At 41.8% G+C, this 16210-nt stretch overlaps 4 protein-coding genes across 6 annotated transcripts; 3 read left to right on the top strand and 1 right to left on the bottom strand.

Annotated features, from left to right (window-relative positions):
- The first annotated feature begins 45 nt into the window (after positions 1–45).
- LOC5515880 (solute carrier family 35 member E3) lies at positions 46–4261 on the top strand. The gene is made up of 6 exons (XM_001635931.3): positions 46–668; positions 1535–1645; positions 1948–2007; positions 2129–2227; positions 2633–2715; positions 3480–4261. The coding sequence occupies exons 1-6, from the start codon at positions 291–293 to the stop codon at positions 3676–3678; spliced, it is 930 nt and encodes a 309-aa protein (XP_001635981.1). The 5' UTR covers positions 46–290; the 3' UTR covers positions 3679–4261.
- Positions 4262–4843: 582 nt separating this feature from the next.
- Positions 4844–9917, top strand: LOC5515881 (superoxide dismutase [Cu-Zn]). Of its 3 annotated transcripts, none has more exons than XM_048728499.1 (7): positions 4887–5039; positions 5620–5686; positions 6001–6110; positions 7400–7502; positions 7718–7787; positions 8715–8832; positions 9530–9917. In XM_048728499.1, the coding sequence occupies exons 2-7, from the start codon at positions 5620–5622 to the stop codon at positions 9641–9643; spliced, it is 582 nt and encodes a 193-aa protein (XP_048584456.1). In that variant the 5' UTR covers positions 4887–5039; the 3' UTR covers positions 9644–9917. The 3 variants fall into 3 exon arrangements, with proteins under 3 accessions (XP_048584460.1, XP_048584456.1, XP_048584458.1); XM_048728501.1 differs by having other exon boundaries at positions 4889–5051; XM_048728503.1 differs by lacking the exon at positions 8715–8832 and having other exon boundaries at positions 4844–5039.
- A 144-nt stretch (positions 9918–10061) lies between these two features.
- LOC5515934 (histamine H2 receptor) lies at positions 10062–12533 on the top strand. Its single transcript, XM_001635933.3, has one exon. The coding sequence runs from the start codon at positions 10986–10988 to the stop codon at positions 12012–12014; it is 1029 nt and encodes a 342-aa protein (XP_001635983.1). The 5' UTR covers positions 10062–10985; the 3' UTR covers positions 12015–12533.
- A 53-nt stretch (positions 12534–12586) lies between these two features.
- LOC5515935 lies at positions 12587–16073 on the bottom strand. The gene is made up of 3 exons (XM_032385678.2): positions 15989–16073; positions 14273–14448; positions 12587–13427 (listed from the first exon to the last, which is right to left on the bottom strand). The coding sequence occupies exons 2-3, from the start codon at positions 14445–14447 to the stop codon at positions 12793–12795; spliced, it is 810 nt and encodes a 269-aa protein (XP_032241569.1). The 5' UTR covers position 14448; positions 15989–16073; the 3' UTR covers positions 12587–12792.
- Between the last annotated feature and the right edge of the window lie 137 nt (positions 16074–16210).

The raw sequence follows: 16210 nt of genomic DNA, 5'->3' as shown, positions 1-16210 counted from the left end.
AGCGTGACTCACGATCGCTGGTCTTCCTGTGTAATGTTAAAGAAACGCCTGGTGCAAACAAGACAATTTTATTACAACAGAACAAAGAACCGGTTTGGGACATCTTTTGTTTTTTTACAATTCAAACAAAAAGGACGAATCACCGTAGTTCATTAGATAAAGAAAATGAAGGGGGATATATAGAGAGATAAGGAAGACTCAAGAAGTTCTCCTCGTCAAAGATGATTTATCACCCGTCACTAATTTTCGTTCTACGTGTTGCTTTCCTTGCTGTGTAAAAGACTCCTAGAATGCATCCGAGCGTATTGGCGTTTGGATTAACGGCCAATTTATGTGCCTCTATATGCATCGTGTTCCTCAACAAGTGGATCTACGTCCATTACGGGTTTCCGAACATGACTCTGACTTGCATTCATTTTATCGTCACTTTTGCCGGGCTACAGACATGTGCCTTTTTTAAAGTGTTTCGTCCAAGGAAATTACCTTTTCTCAAGATGATCCCCCTGTCCTTGACGTTCTGCGGGTTTGTTGTGTTCACGAATCTCAGTCTTCAGAGTAACACTGTCGGTACCTACCAACTGTGCAAAGCACTTACTACGCCTGTGATCATTGGTATTCATACGTTGTTCTACAGAAAAGCCTACTCCACCAAGATTAAACTGACTGTTGTAAGTTCACTACATTATCATTTACTAAGATCCGAAACAAGGGTGTTGCCAGGGGGTGGCTTTAGCTCTTAAGCTCTTATTTGTATTAATAAGAATGTTGTTATTAACAAATAGATTTCTGATGGGACACCCCTCTCTCAACAGGAGTGACGGTGGGGAGTTAGGGGTGAGGGAATGATTCCCGGGGGGGGGGGGGGACTCTCCTCTCTCAACAGGAGTGACGGTGGGGAGTTAGGGGTGAGGGAATGATTCCTGGGGGGGGGGGGGGCTCTCCTCTCTCCAAAAAAGTAGACAGGGTAGCTCGTCCTATCTTTAAGGGTATAAAATTCTTACAAACTTCTGTCTCTTAGGGGGTGTTTGAGGATGTTTCTGATTCGGCTATCTTTTAGGGGTTTTCACACCCCGGGGAAGAGGATTTTTCCGAATTTTAGGGTATCTCATGCTTAATGGTGGCCCAACCACTCGAAATGTATTTTACAATTAACCACAAGTCAACTGATCGGTTGATACTTCCAGCTTTATTGTCAGTGACATAGAATACAGGATCCGTCAGCCAATTAAAACAGGCATTGTTTTTAATGCTCAAAGGGTTAAAAATTCCTTTGACCACACCCAATGTGCTATCTCTTAGGGGTAAGAATTGTTTTTGACCACGCCCTTTGTGCTATCCCTTATGAATAAAATTTATTTTGCTGTCGAGAATAAACGGTTTCCAAGAATCATGCAAAAAAATTTCCAAGCTAAAATAAATGGTTTCCAAGAAACAAGGAAATCATTTCCTAAATTGCAAATATATAACATAAAAGCAAAATGTGAAATAATAATGCAATCAGTAATAATGAAATAAACACTATTTCTACTTTCAGATCCCTATCACACTGGGTGTGTTTTTGAACTCTTACTATGATGTCAGGTTCAATATACAGGGCACGGTCTATGCTAGCCTCGGTGTTCTTGTTACTTCTCTTTATCAAGTTGTAAGTTTCTGTGGTTGTTGCTATCATTTGTGTCCATTTAATGGGAAATTCAAGCATTATTTGGCGTTTAGTGCGACATCTGTAAACAAGACACTTTATTTATTATGAATCAGATATTTATGAAAGCTTTAGCAATCTTTGCTATATTTTGTGATTTAATGTAGGATATGTGATATGATTGGTATAGATTGCATACCATCCAAATGTACAGTTGAAGTCCATTGCTTTGTGAAAACCTCCATGGCAAGAAAGCCTATCAAGAAATTATAAACAATATTATATTTTTTGTTTGCTTGTTTTAGTGGGTTGGAGCCAAGCAAAAGGAATTCCAAGTTAATTCGATGCAGCTTCTTTACTATCAGGTTTGTAATAATTCCTTCTTTTTATACTTTTACAATATAACATAGATAAGATAACAGTTTTGTATTTTCTATTGAAGAGCCAGTTGGTTTCACTAACCAGTGTTTTTTTTATATGGCCCAGGCTCCCTTGTCTGCCATTCTTCTGGGTTGTGTGGTGCCCATGTTTGAGCCAATCACAGGTCATGGAGGAGTCTTCTCATCTTGGCCACTTGAAGCAGTTGTAAGTTTGCTTCGATAGCAGAGCCCTATAGAACATGTATGGGGACTGGGGACTGTTTTCTTTTTTGTCTGTGAGAGGGAGGGGTGCTTATTACAAATGGGGGGGGGGCTTCATCAGAGAGGGAGCTTACTTCAATTTTTGTTCCAGTTTTTGGCATTTAGGTATTTTTTTGCCCCTTCTTGTCTCTACATAAAAAATGACATCTGGTATCCGTTTTATGTTGAATTACTTGTTCTCTTGGAGACATGTCACTTATGCTTTTAAAGCTTATTTGAAAATTTTGGCTCTATAGATATTGGAGCGTATCACAACATTCTAACAATAATGAACTTTTAGATAAAGAGAAGCAGAAAGAATCCTTGGTGTTTTGCAATATCCTGTTTGTGATTTTGTTGTGATCTCTAGCTTGCAGTACTAGCATCAGGAGCTGTTGCATTCAGTGTCAACCTCTCCATCTATTGGATTATTGGAAACACCTCCCCTGTGACGTATCCTTAAGCTTACTTAAGCTTAGTGTTGGGCAATGTCCCCTGCCCAATCTAGCTGGCTCTCTTTTGGGGTTATTGAAACAGTTTTATTTTTTAACACTGGGCATCCTTTGGAGCCAGAGAGGAACACTGGGTTGGTTCCATTGACCTGCTTACATACCCCAGCCCCAGTGAACCTCTGCCTTCACAAGTTAGAAAACAAAACATTTCAGAACAACTGAAATTGAGAGTTGGTTAGCTGGCTGCGGTGTCCCTGGGGGTATTATTGTACTAACATGTGCTCTAGACAGAGCTGAGGCAGGGGGGTGGAGCACTGGGGGCACGTGCCCCCCCCCCCCCAATATTTTGAAAAAAATATAAGGAAATGACCAGAAGGGCAAGGCTGTGCCCCTTAATATTTTCTTAACGTTTCTCCCCCCCCCCTCCCCAATATTTCGAGGCCTGCTAGAACAAAAACTGGTAGAAGAGGTGAATGGCGCTTTACTGTAAAAACTACACATGGCTTATTTATAGGACGTCTGCATCTGTTGGAAAAATATATTGAGCACAGTCCATGTCCATCTATGTGATTTTGATCTGTGCAAACAGTGCCAACATCAGCCAGCATTGCTGGTACAGTCTTGTTTGCCTCAGCCCACCCCCCAACATGGTATACAAACAGAGCTTGCATTATTTGGCCAGCATCTCGCCAGCAATGTTGACCATGTCTCCATAGGTTTTAGTTGTCCTATTTATGTGCGCATTTTCTTAACCCTCTCGATCAGATACAACATGGTGGGTCACTTGAAGTTCTGTATCACACTACTAGGTGGCTACTTCATCTTCCATGACCCGCTAAAGATGAACCAGATGATGGGCGTGGCCATCACGCTCGCCGGGATAATGACTTATACTCACTTCAAACTTGAGGAGCAAACCAAGCAGGTTTTGCCTACAACAGTGAAACCAACAGTTAAAATGTGAACAGAATTATTCTTATTTTATTCATATATACATCGCCATGTATAATATATGCTACATGAAAAAGATTGGCGTCCTACTTGGATTTTATTTAAATGGGCTTTTCAGTTACAGATTTACTTCTATTGATTCGGTGCAATTCTCTTACCGGAGAAGAGCGAGGAAGATTTCTGGAATGAAAGCTGTCAACACACTACATGCTTGTGACGTTTATCCTTTATATGTATCTCCTCGGGAACACTGTTTTTTTCTGACTTGCGAACCCATGGGTTTCCGAGGATTGTGCTCTCTATATTTGCTGTTTACTGGCAATGAAAACGAAGGTATCATGTACACAGAGTAGCAGGGATTTGCGGTCTATTTACAGGTTGATAGAAAGGAAGACACAAACACTAAAAGCTCTGTAGTTTTGTTTACTGACTTATTCCCCACACAATTATATACTGTAATGATTCGAAAAAGCGCCGGGGCGGCTATTCAATTTATCGGCTCTTTGGGGGAAGGGGTGCTAATAGGGAGGGTGGATTGCGAACTAAACTTTATTTGCGATAAAATTAAACTACAGTAAAAATGTTGTTTGACTTAATACAGTACATTCATGGTGGGGATTTTATTGTTTTTAAATCAACGCCTTTGTAATGTGAGAATTTCAATGCGGTGCTTTAATTTATTGGGACATTTTTAAGGGGGAGGGGAGAGGGTGCTTATTCCAAACCCAGGACGAAGGGGGGGGGGGGGGGGGGGCGCTTATTGGGGAGGGGGGGTATTTAAAGGAGAACGCCTATTCGAATCAATGCGGTACATTTATAATAGATCCACTGTAACTAACCTTGTGCTACCTGTTATCTATTTGATGAATAAGGGTGCAACCAGTAAAAGAAAGGCCATTTATCCTCCTCCAGGCGCATAACTTGGGCGCCATAAAAACACTCGCCAAATAGTGGGTAACCTCTTATTGAAGGATTGCCAAATGTTATACTTATTCCATATTGTTAACCATTACTACGCTCCCCCCCCCCCCCCCCCCCCCCAACCAGCAAATCCTGGATACGCGTCTTTCACTTAAAATCTCGTTTATCATAATTACTGCGTCACCCGAGAAAATTTTTATCGTCCTTTTAAATTTCCGCACGTGGAGACTTGTAGCCTTCTCAAGTTGTGAATGACGTGCAATTGGTTGACCCATGGCCTTGTAATGAAATCTGTTTTTCTGAACGTTTTACCTCATGTGACCAATATAACCTCTGTATCTAGTTGAAATAAGTGTTTGCCATCAGCGGTCCATACACTAAACAAGAAACACTTAGTTGTTGCTTGCTGTACCTGATTTCGAGATCTTGAAAATACCAATCTTCCCATTCAAGGTAAGAATTAAGGTAAGAAGCCTTCCCTCCGGACCAAAGCTTTTAGATGATTATATAACTCGATCACAGAAACAAAGATTCTCCTCGGAATGGGACCCTAATATTTTAGTGCAGTGATTTAGTCTTAGAGCTTGGATCTGATTTATTATTTCAAATAAGTATACACTATTTTAAAAGAGCGTCTAATGGACCGCTAAAGTTCGAAACTTTATTTTTAATTTTATGCAAAACAAAGAGACATGTTAGTATGTATATATTGTACAGGGTGGGATCAAAAAGCCCAAACTGTCGCGATCTCGTACCAGAACAATGAATACAATACACCAAAAACTGGAAATCGACTCTGCCAAATTTTCGTCTTTAATAAGACTTCTTCAGGGTAGACTGAACAGTCAGTCTTCAGGCAGTCTGCCCTGAAGAAGTCTTATTAAAGACGAAAATTTGGCAGAGTCGATTTCCAATTTTTGGTGTATTGTACAGGGTGAGGGTATGATATCCTAAACATACCCCGTATCCGCCTTTGAATTAGCTTTCCCAAGAAGGTGACCGCTCAAAGTGATTCTTACGTGTTCTCGTCTAGATGCCGCGACAGCTACTCCTGCTCTTTGCTGCTGCTGTTACCATAACAACAGTCACATGTCAACTAGGTAATAAAAAGTTAAAAACTGGAAGGGGCGCACCTAGTTCTGTAACCCCTGTGTATCTCAGCCAAATAATAAGGGCTCAGAGAAGAGCAAAATGGATCCGCTGCTTCTTTTAGTCAAAAGAATAGTGCCTCTCCCAACACATCCACATGACAAAACGACGATTAGATAAGGCCCATACCTTGTTCTAGTGTAATGATTACACGCTAGAAATTCTCTCTCATGGTGAAACTAAATTTCTTGTTTGGCGACAATTCTTAACATCAGGGAAAGTCAGAAAAAAAAATTTACTTATACTTTGCATATTTCTTGTGAAGGGGATTACTGTGAAGGCTGTTTAAAGGTGAAATGTGTGGTTGAGCCCAATCGAAAGCCGCCGACTCACAAAACATTACCCATCTCAGGTCACGTGACCCTGACTCAGAGGGTAAGTTATGTGTGAATGCGATGCTTTAAAGAGCCTTGTTCAGCCACGTTATTGTTTTCATTAAATATTGGAAGACGAATTATGTTATGAAATCTTAAAACAACTGTATGGAAACAATGAAAACAAAGTTTTATGCTTCATTTAGCAAACTTTATTTATTTTATTTATTTACTGAATTTCCATCAGTTATACTGGTGCGGAAGGCACAACAGAGCTAGGCTCCAAATCGAGTACCCACTTGAATGTATTGTAAGCACTCTCACTGGGGGTCGGACAATGCCAAACGGTTTATTGCGTCCCCAGTGGTTCTTTTACGTCCCCTGTCAGTCGTTGAAATTGAATGCTTTCTCGCATTTGGTATTGTGCTCTGTTTTGCTAGGATGACAAAATTACGGCTGACAGGACTCTAGTTAGCGTGTTGCTGTAAGCGTTCGAAAGCGTATTTTCGTGCAGTTATTTTTGTGTGGTTAGAGTTTTAATTGAGTATCCGGTAAAATGTAAACTGTGTATGTATCTTAGGGAATGCAAAGTGAACGGGCAAATAAATCATTAAATGTAAGGTGAAATTATTTATGGATTCACCTTCGTAGCCTTTTATGTTGTTTTTGTATGTGTTTTAATAGAATATACCCCGATTTGAATTTCATCCATTTCTCTACATCGATATCACTTATCAGTGATTTCGTCACGGTTGGTCACGCATTACTGACCGTGACGAATGACGACAGGTGAGGATGATGCAACAGCGTTCAATGGTTTCATCATGTTTTATGAATATAAATATTGCCTACTATTGTGAGTTATCCTTGTGGAAAGCAGAGTGGCGCAGTGGAAGCGTGCTGGGCCCATAACCCAGAGGTCCGAGGATCGAAACCTTGCTCTGCTAATTTTTTTTTTACTCTCTCTTAAAAAACCTTGCGGAATACTGGGCTGATAGACGGTCTTTGTAGACATTAAGTTGTTCAAGCAATTTAGGGTTTGCCTATAGTCGGGATGGCCAGTTTCAAAGTAATTTTCTCGCTCAAAAAACATGCTGGTTGTTTTATCTCGCGAGGACTCACCAAGGACCATTTGACATCCTATTATTGACTATACATATTCATGTAAGGAGTTTTGAATTATGATTTCATTTAAATTGTGTTAGCTACAAAAGAGCTAAAACCAGACCATACTCTCTTGGGTTTTAATACACGTACAGTTATGTCCAGCCGCTCACGGACACTTTTATAAAGTAGATGGACACTTTTCAAATCCCCGCTTTTAGAGTTCTAAATTTGTATTTATTTCAGGCAATGGGTCAGGCGACATTTATCAACGTTCGCCTGCGAGGAGTGCCCCCCTTAACCGTGCATGGGTTCCACATCCACAAGTCTGGAGACATTATTACCAAGGGTGAGTGTCGAAGAGTATGTGGGGGGGGGGGGGGAGGGGGAGCGTGTTTGTTGTACGCCACTAGGACCAGGAAGAGTGGGCTGGGAAGGGAAGGTTTGCAGAATGCTTCGCAGCGTTTTCAGGCAGGCGTCCCTCACTGCGAGGGAGGCTGTCTATGTTAGCGGTGCATACTTATAGCCCCAACCTTATGTCAATGTGTCACGTGTCACATACAGGGTGCCAAAGTGCTAAAGGACATTTCAATCCATACGGCAAAACACACGCCGGACCACGAAAAAGAGACCGGTAAATATGTGGTAAATCAACAAAGAATGTGGTAAATGTTATGTATTCCCTTGAAATGCCCTTTTTAATTATTCTCTTACGTCGTTTCTTGTTTTTGTGATCCTCTATGTCACGCGATCCTCTATGTCACGCTGTGCCCGATAGTGGTATTGCAGGCCCGTACCCACGAGGGGTGCAGGGGGTGCGAACGCACCCCCCCCCCCCCCCACAACGACCGAAAGTCCACTTTTAGTTCTCAATAGACGTGCTATTTGTAGACAAAACTAAAAATCATAAGCTAGACAATTCTGATATGTAGCCAAATCCGACAATTAACGTCCCGTGGAGATACTGCAAAGGCATAAAAAAGGTGATTATATTTTTATTAGAGAACTCCCTCCCTCCCACTTCCCCCATGGAAAAGTTAGGTCCACTTTTTCAGATTTCGCACCCCCCCCCCAAGAAAAATCCTGGGTACGGGCATGTATTGTATGCAAATTTCTCGGAATTTGCGGTTCCTTTTGTACTGAGTAAAAAACAAGGCGTCTAGCTACGAAGATTGGTCAGTTGGTGATATATTTAAGATTACCCAGAAAACCCTGGATAAATATGTATTTTCTTGGATCTCCCCCTTTTTCTTTACACACATACGTCGTTATTTTCGATAAATATTCAATTTTGAAAAGCTTATGACTGAGGTAAGCTGAAATCTTTATTACACGATATATCAAAAATTCCCAAGAGACCCTGGGGACGAAGTTGAAAATACCTAAGTAAATAAGTCACATGCTCTATATCCGGTCACTTCGGGTGTTGCCGTGTTACGACCATCAGATCCACTAACGTGGCACTGAGGGGGTCAATTAAAACGCCGGCAACCGCGCATAGACGAGTCTTTGTCCCCTATGCGACAAACGAGGTTTTGACTCCTGTTTCATTCTACTCTAGTCACGTGGGTGACCTTGGGAATGTGTGGTCTGATTACCATGGCAACGTAAGAACCTCATTTTTCGACCACATGGTTTCCCTGTATGGCCCTGACTCTGTGATTGGTCGATCCATCGTGGTACGTACGTAGTCAAGTATTCACTAGCAAATACAATAAGTGGCCGACCTTGAGGGGGGGGGGGGGGGGGGGGGGTGATGGACGTTTATGGGTGCGTTTATGGGTCCCTCCCTAAGAAGTCATATGGTCGGCCGCTAAGGTCTAGTCGAAGGCATATATGAACGCACCTTTGGCAAACGCCTTCCAATGCCTTTTTCAGGCGCGTACCCCGGATTGGCTGAGGGGGAATGCGCAGTCATAGGTATCCTATGGAAAAAGCATAGTATTTGACGATTCCTTCAAATGAAATGATCAACCTTTTGGACCCTGTGTACACGCCTGTGTCACACCACGGAACACAGCTTAAGGTTTGAATGTGTTAGCTTTTTTTGTGGAGAGAAAAGGGCTGGAAAAGAACCCTCGGCCCAATAAAGGCGAGAGTCAACAAACCTAACTCACTCACATCGAGGCGACCAGGAGTCGAGTCCATCGAGTCGACCAGGAGTCGAGTCCATCGAGTCGACCAGGAGTCGAGTCCATCGAGTCCATCGAGTCGACCAGGAGTCGAGTCCATCGAGTCGACCAGGAGTCGAGTCCATAGTCGACAAGGAGTCGAGTCCCAATGGCACAGGCACTTAAAAACGACTCGCTGCCAACTGCATCGCCCAGATTTGTCTAATGGCTCTGAGCTTATCTCTTTTTTAATATGTTTCGATAGCTCCACGCCGAACGAGACGATCTAGGGCGAGGGATTGGGGAATACCGCACTGGAAGCTTGGCAACCGGGAACGCGGGCGCACGTCTCGCGTGTTGTGTCATTGTACACGTCTAAACGACAGTTAGATTAGCACACGTCTAGACAGTCGACAGATATCAGTCATAAATCGCGCTTTGGTTGACGATAAAACAGCTGATACTACTGGCAGGGTATATCGTTCTTCAAAAAACCATTGAAGCGGGCTCCAGCATGTATCTCAGCTTCCCATGCGATCGTCACACTTCGTGATAAAACTTATTGGAAGTCTTTTGGAAAAAAAACCGTTGCCAAACGAAGTAAGCCTTGTATTGATTATCACAGCATTAAATAAAAAGCGCGGAGTACTTGCTATCATTTCCATGCTGGCTTAGATTATTTTTGTAAATACTTTTTATAATCAAGAAGCGCAAGAACCGTCAGGGTCACGTGACCTGAGATGGGTAATGTTTTGTTAGTCGGCGGCTTTCGATTTGGCTCAACCACACATTTCACCTTTAAACAGCCTCAACAGTAATCCCCTTCACAAGAAATATGCACAGTATGAGTAAATATTTTTTTCTGACTTTCCCTGATATTAAAAAGAATTAGTTTGTGAGGAAATGGGTAACTGAGAACACGAAGCGGGAAAAAAGATAAATAATACGGAAATGGTCCGTTCGAGGCATTGCCGGACCCTCCTATGAACACCTAAAACGACTTAAATTCGAAAGAAAACGACACAGAGACTTCTTGTAAGCCTTAATTATACACCAAAATCCACAACCAATTCTTTTTTTTTTTAAATATGTTTCTATGTCCATATTGACTTTAGTATCGAAGCGCTTTTAAACGAGGAGACCACTGAACTTGGGACGCCTGTGGTGCGATCATGGCCTTTGACGTCCACTATGGGATGTTTGTTACACCGGGCTCACAGAACGGGACCTCAATTTAACGTAATTATCCAACCCAAGATGGATACACTATATAAAGACTCCAGAAGGCCAAGTGTTTTTGCACCTGAAAAGTATTTTTTTTTTCGAATAAAACCCGAATATATTATATTTCCTTTTGAAAACTTATTTTTTTAACATATTATTCCTTTTTGTACCATTTAATAAGTTAAAACTAGTTTATTAACGTCCGTCGCTAGTTCGACCTTAGTTCCGGAAACATGAAATTAGTGAAAAAGTAATGTCCTACTTACTGCTTAGTGGCGAAGTGTAAATATTAAATCTTGTTTCCGTGGTGCTCTTAGGAGGGTTTGAACAACCGGTCTGCCAATCATGACAAAACAATTGACAAAAAAAAAAGCTTTTCCAAATATTGAAGGCTAAGACACTTTTAATCTGTCATATGCCGTTTTGTAAGGCGTGAAGACAGGATATCACAGTCAAGAAAGAAAGTCACCAAAAGTTCATTTATTCTATAGAGCAAAATGGCTAACAATACAAATAGCTCTTGGGAACATTGCTTCTTTATAACAGATTTTGAATTTAACAAATTATCAAACACCATTACATCGGTTTTGAACTGCGTGTCTGCGCCAGTTGCGCTGTTCGGGAACCTTGGCGTTTTGCTGGCGTTTTGTTTGAGCCGTCGCCTTCGTACGCCATCGAACTTACTGCTCGCTGGATTGGCCTTCTCCGACATGCTGACAGGATTTATCGTACAACCACTTGACATAGCGAACGCCCTCCAAGAAAACCTCTACGGGGAAACATCATGTAGTTTATACATGAGTTTTGAGCTATCGACATGGCTTCTGTTAATGAGTTCGTTTCTAACGTTGACAGCCATCAGCTGCGAGCGTTTTGCGGCTCTGACATTGCATCTAAGGTACCAGCAGATGTTTACAATGAAGCGTGCAGCAATGGCTCTCATAATGATATGGCTTATCAGTCTTTCACTAAACGTGATACGTCTCCTGCTCCTCGAGTCTTTATTCTGGTGTATCACCCTAACAACTGTTTCTATCTGTCTGGTCTTGATATTGCTCACGAATTATGTCCTTATCAAAGCAGTGCAAAGACATAGGAAACTCATTCGCAGCCATCAAGTTGTACAGCGTAATAAAACTCCTCGTAGTCGCGACGCGGCGGTTATTTATGTTTTTGCTGCGGTTCTCATCTGCTATATTCCAGACTTTGTAGTGATCATTCACACATTAATAACAGGGGGTACAGATTTAACCAAATTCGTCGCTAACATAGCAGAGTCGGTGACATTTCTGACGTCCTCAATTAACCCCGCCATCTACTGCTGGAGAATCGAGGAGATCCGCCGAGAGATTGCGCGACTTCTTGGAATTCGCGAGTCCCACCCTAGTTTCAAGAACCTAGGATCACGAAGTAGCAGGCACGACGAGGGAGCGATTAATGGGAGTGCGTGGTCAAATAGAACGGAGAATACAACGGTAAACTATAGTACAACCCCGAAAGAGCTTATCATCGACACAAGATGCTAATGTTGGGAGTCGCATATAACGAGCGCCGGGTTCCTAGAAAGCATGTTAACGCTAACCCAAGATAAATGCCCTTTTATCCAATCAAATGTCAAGATGGCCGTACCTATCCCATGGTTTGCGCTTACCTGCTTTCTTGGAACCGGCCCAAGGCATGCAAAGGTATGATTACCTTTGTAAAGGTAATCATAAAGGTAATCATACGATTTCTAGTTTTTTATTTGGAAATAATTTGCACGAGTAAGCTCAAATTGCACGAGCCGCTTCGGCGAGAAACCGTATGATTACCTTTTAATAATATAAAATGGCGAAATTTAATTATAGAAACAGTGACATTATTTGTTGACAAAAAATCAGGCGCGTAATATGTGATGGCCTTTTTTTTCTAATTGGTTCTTAGAAAGTACGAATGTAAATCGATAAACTTCAATCGATTGAATGACCGTTGTAGAAACGTTTTACAAATTTCAGTCGGAAAGAACACAGTCAATAAAATGCGTAAAATGCTGTTTTGAACAATCATTTCAGTTCATTGTATAGATCAACTAAGCAACGAAATACGCGGTATGTCAATACATTTTTTAAAATGATTTTAATTTCATTTTCGAATTTTTAAACAATCGTAACGCTATTTGTTCCGCTGTCGCATTTTCCGGATTTACAGAGAACAAACTGTATTTTGTAATTGTGCAAATCAAAAAGAAAACCCTACAACGATCGTGATATGTAGGATTAAGAACTCAAATGATGGCTATATACCTATATTGCACGACCTATGATCCTAACTGCCATTATTTAAGATCACCATCAGGACCAAGACTTGTACCGTGGGGGACACGACGATGCCCATCGAGATCGCGCCAACGGCTCCTTTCTCCTCTTCTGTAGGCGATAGCGGGGTGAAGCCCGTCGAATTGGTTTGTAGAACTGTAGTAATTGTTGTCATGTTGAGCTGCGAGGTGTTGGTGGGTGTTGTTTGTGTGGTAGTGGTTGCATGTGGCGAGCTAGTTAGAGGCATTGTGGTGGTGATAGCATCAGTCGGCGGCTCTTCGTCGTAAATGTCACACGCTGTGTCTTCTGCGCTAGAGCATTTCTTTGAGCACGACTTTCCCTTGCATTTGGCGTAGCACACCCCACCCAAACACGTCTGATCACAGAACCTGACTTCACCTGTGCATATCATGGTGCAATTAAAGCACCTCTGAAAGCACCGCTGGGCCGAGCATACAACCTTGGGGCACACCTTTTCGGGATTCACGCATTCTTGTGAACAGGATTGCTTTGCGTGACAGTTGAGAGAGCAAGAGCCGGTGTGACAGTTTTGAACGCAAGTGTCGACATTGGTACATTTCATATCTAGGCATTGCGTGACATTGCTTGTTATAGGACTCTTGCTGTCACACTGCTGCCTGCAAACTACAAAACAGAAACGTTTCCATCAGGGCCTTATTTACGCTTTGCTACATCCTTATGAAGCCATTAGGCTCATTATTGACAAATATTTTTATTAATACATGAAATATGCAGGGGGCGACATTTTTGACGATCTTTATTTTGTATTGTTATACTAATAAAATAAATAATTTTCTTATACAAGTGAAAGTGTAAAAAAAGATTAGAAGGACATCCCTATACTTTCTCCCTCTGTTTTTCAGCACTTTGGTGACTTAGTTTGGTTAAGTTTATCGTTTCTGACAGGTAGCCATAGTAATAGTGGATACCGTAAACTGATGAAAATGTTATTTTATATTTTATTTCTGTTTCATGACATTTATGGCGATGGTGACCGAACGGAGATAGAAGAATAGGACACGGGGTCCCTTACAAGCTTTAGTCTCCGGCGATCAGCGGACAGTACATACAAAACAAAGACGTAAAAATAGAAACAAATTGATAAATGGTAAAAAGCTAGCATGATCATGTTGACAGAAGATGACCCCTCTGCATATGGGACAGATAAGCGCTAGGTGCGGATATTGTCTGGGTCAAAGAAAAGTCGATGTGCAAGGAAAGCGTGCGTAAATAATCAGCTGAGATAAAAGAATTCGACATAGCTTTTATCTGAATCGGAAACGAAGAAAAACTACTTTTGGTCTTTCTAGTCTTCGCCCATGTATATGCTTCCTGTGTTCGACAACCCCCCATCCCCTTTCCCCACCCCACCCCTACTCCCTTATAAAGGATAGAAACGCTTTTGTCTTCTTGTTTTTATCTATATGGATAATGATACCAGCAGAGAAAGTGTTCGTTTGAGAACTTACTAAGGCTTTCTTCGTGAGATGGAGTCTCCCCAGAGCACAAACACTCTGCCTCTCCACAGCTCTGATCACATGTCCCTTGCAAGGTGTTTTCCAGCCCACCTTTACAGATCTGCGCACGCGCACATGACACAGTGACTAATACGATTAGCACGAGATCAATAGCTCCTCTTGCCATCCTTGAAAGAAAATACGTGACACATTGCTCCAATAACTGATACCGAATGAGAGGGATTCGGGCCCCAAGAGTCAGATCATGTTGGTTGCTTGACGCATATTGTCTATGGCTATATACAGTCGAGCACGGAGTCCACTATCTCAGCCCTATCCCCTACTGACTCATCTCTTGTCCCTTTCAACACTCATATTCTAGCGCGCATATCAGGCACGTAGCTAGGGGCACGCGTACCTTCTGACCGCCAAAATGCGATCTATCATATCGTTAGGGAAGGGTCATTATTTTACGGGGGGGGGGGGGGGGGGGGGCTGCTATGTTTAGTGCGAGGGTTGTTATTTTTTGAGCATCGATTTGTGGGAGGGCCTCATATTTGGATACAGGGTTTAGGGGAGGGCCTTATTTTTTGAACTGATCAATTTTTGTTCTGATCAATTCCCGAGCCTGCTAAAAGTCTGGAATTTCAAAAGTTTTCTGGTGAGAACCCCTGACCCCTACAAAATTAATAAACTAAAGTAATGCTCCTTCTGCTTTCACTTTCATGACTCGTTTGTCTGGCGTTGAAAACAATTATTCCCTAAAGTGTGGCCCCTACTATTTCCATCTTTTGCCGTGTTTTGGTTTTATTTACTTCCACTAATGAATTAACGAATTTCGATCCATGTCAAAGTCCCCCCTTCCTACTAACTATTCAGACACACACAATTTTAGTTTTTTTTTGTTTTGGGGGAGGGCCCTGATTTTTGGTCGCCTTTTGGGGGGAGGGTCACTATTTTTGTGCTTTAAATTGGAGAAGGGCTCGCAATACCAGAAAAAAATTCAACTTAGCAGCCCTCCCTCCCAAAAAAATAATGACCTTTCCCTTATTTAGGAGGTCCAATAACATCACACCATTTGGGATGATATCTATGCAAAACTCCTCGCCGCATCACCTCCCATACCATCAAGCCCTCAAGGAAATCGCGGAGCCTATAGACAGGCTCTGCAAATGCGTATGCTCCTCGATCGTCAAAAAATCCCAAAAAGACAGCGTTTTCCCTTATAAGTGTCCATTTTTGATTTGTGAAATGTTTATTCTGTTATTTCAAGTTCGTCCGTGTAATGTGATTTACTCCGTTTCTATCCTATTCTTTTTCTTTTTGCTCACATTAGCATGCAGTAACGGCCGGTCGATTAGAAAAAAGAGATTAGTTTATCAGTAGAAAGTAGCTTCTCTAACATTCCAGTCGAACATTTTTGCAGATACCACGATATAAATAGGTTTCCTCTGTTTGTAATAAACTTAAAAATGGATACCAACAATATACACAATATACATTATATTACATAATAACAATTTACCGGACTCAAACATGACGTCAAGCATTGAAATACCTTGCAAAACGGATATATCTACATTTGCTACAATTCACGGGAGGGAAAAAAATCAGGCCTTTGGAGAGCGGTAGGCAAAGACCATTATATCTCCGAGCATGAGTCGAAACGATAGACCCTGCTTTGCCTTTCACACGACAATGAATACCCCTGATAATGGCTTTTCTTACCTTTGACTTGTCCAATGTGAGAGCCTAAGGATTAAGGTACCGGTGAGGATAACGTTTGAATGGAACTCGGTGACCTAGATCAGAAGGGCCTGTATAGGCTTTATCACGGGTCCGTTATCGAGATATGCAGGGGGACGCCATCGAGATATGCTGGGGCATTATCATCATGGCATATACACGGCCCTTTTAGGGACGGGCTTTTATCTAGGTGTAAAAAAACCA

The sequence above is a fragment of the Nematostella vectensis genome, chromosome 1, assembly GCF_932526225.1.
Source record: "Nematostella vectensis chromosome 1, jaNemVect1.1, whole genome shotgun sequence".
Taxonomy (NCBI): domain Eukaryota; kingdom Metazoa; phylum Cnidaria; class Anthozoa; order Actiniaria; family Edwardsiidae; genus Nematostella; species Nematostella vectensis.
The sequence above is the reverse complement of the archived record's forward strand: the minus strand, read 5'-3'. Positions and strand labels throughout refer to the sequence as shown.

What these genes read in the sequence shown, in the direction of transcription:
- LOC5515935 (XM_032385678.2), bottom strand. Translation starts at nt 14,447, where the DNA reads ATGGCAAGAGGAGCTATTGATCTCGTGCTAATCGTATTAGTCACTGTG. An exon ending in ATCTCACGAAGAAAGCCTTA is followed by an intron (nt 13,428 to 14,272) that starts GTAAGTTCTCAA and finishes TCTGTTTTGTAG; the next exon opens with TTTGCAGGCAGCAGTGTGAC.
- LOC5515934 (XM_001635933.3), top strand. Translation starts at nt 10,986, where the DNA reads ATGGCTAACAATACAAATAGCTCTTGGGAACATTGCTTCTTTATAACA.
- LOC5515881 (XM_048728499.1), top strand. Translation starts at nt 5,620, where the DNA reads ATGCCGCGACAGCTACTCCTGCTCTTTGCTGCTGCTGTTACCATAACA. An exon ending in ACGTGACCCTGACTCAGAGG is followed by an intron (nt 6,111 to 7,399) that starts GTAAGTTATGTG and finishes TATTTATTTCAG; the next exon opens with GCAATGGGTCAGGCGACATT. An exon ending in GGACCACGAAAAAGAGACCG is followed by an intron (nt 7,788 to 8,714) that starts GTAAATATGTGG and finishes ATTCTACTCTAG; the next exon opens with TCACGTGGGTGACCTTGGGA.
- LOC5515880 (XM_001635931.3), top strand. Translation starts at nt 291, where the DNA reads ATGCATCCGAGCGTATTGGCGTTTGGATTAACGGCCAATTTATGTGCC. An exon ending in CCAAGATTAAACTGACTGTT is followed by an intron (nt 669 to 1,534) that starts GTAAGTTCACTA and finishes TTCTACTTTCAG; the next exon opens with ATCCCTATCACACTGGGTGT. An exon ending in TTACTTCTCTTTATCAAGTT is followed by an intron (nt 1,646 to 1,947) that starts GTAAGTTTCTGT and finishes TGCTTGTTTTAG; the next exon opens with TGGGTTGGAGCCAAGCAAAA.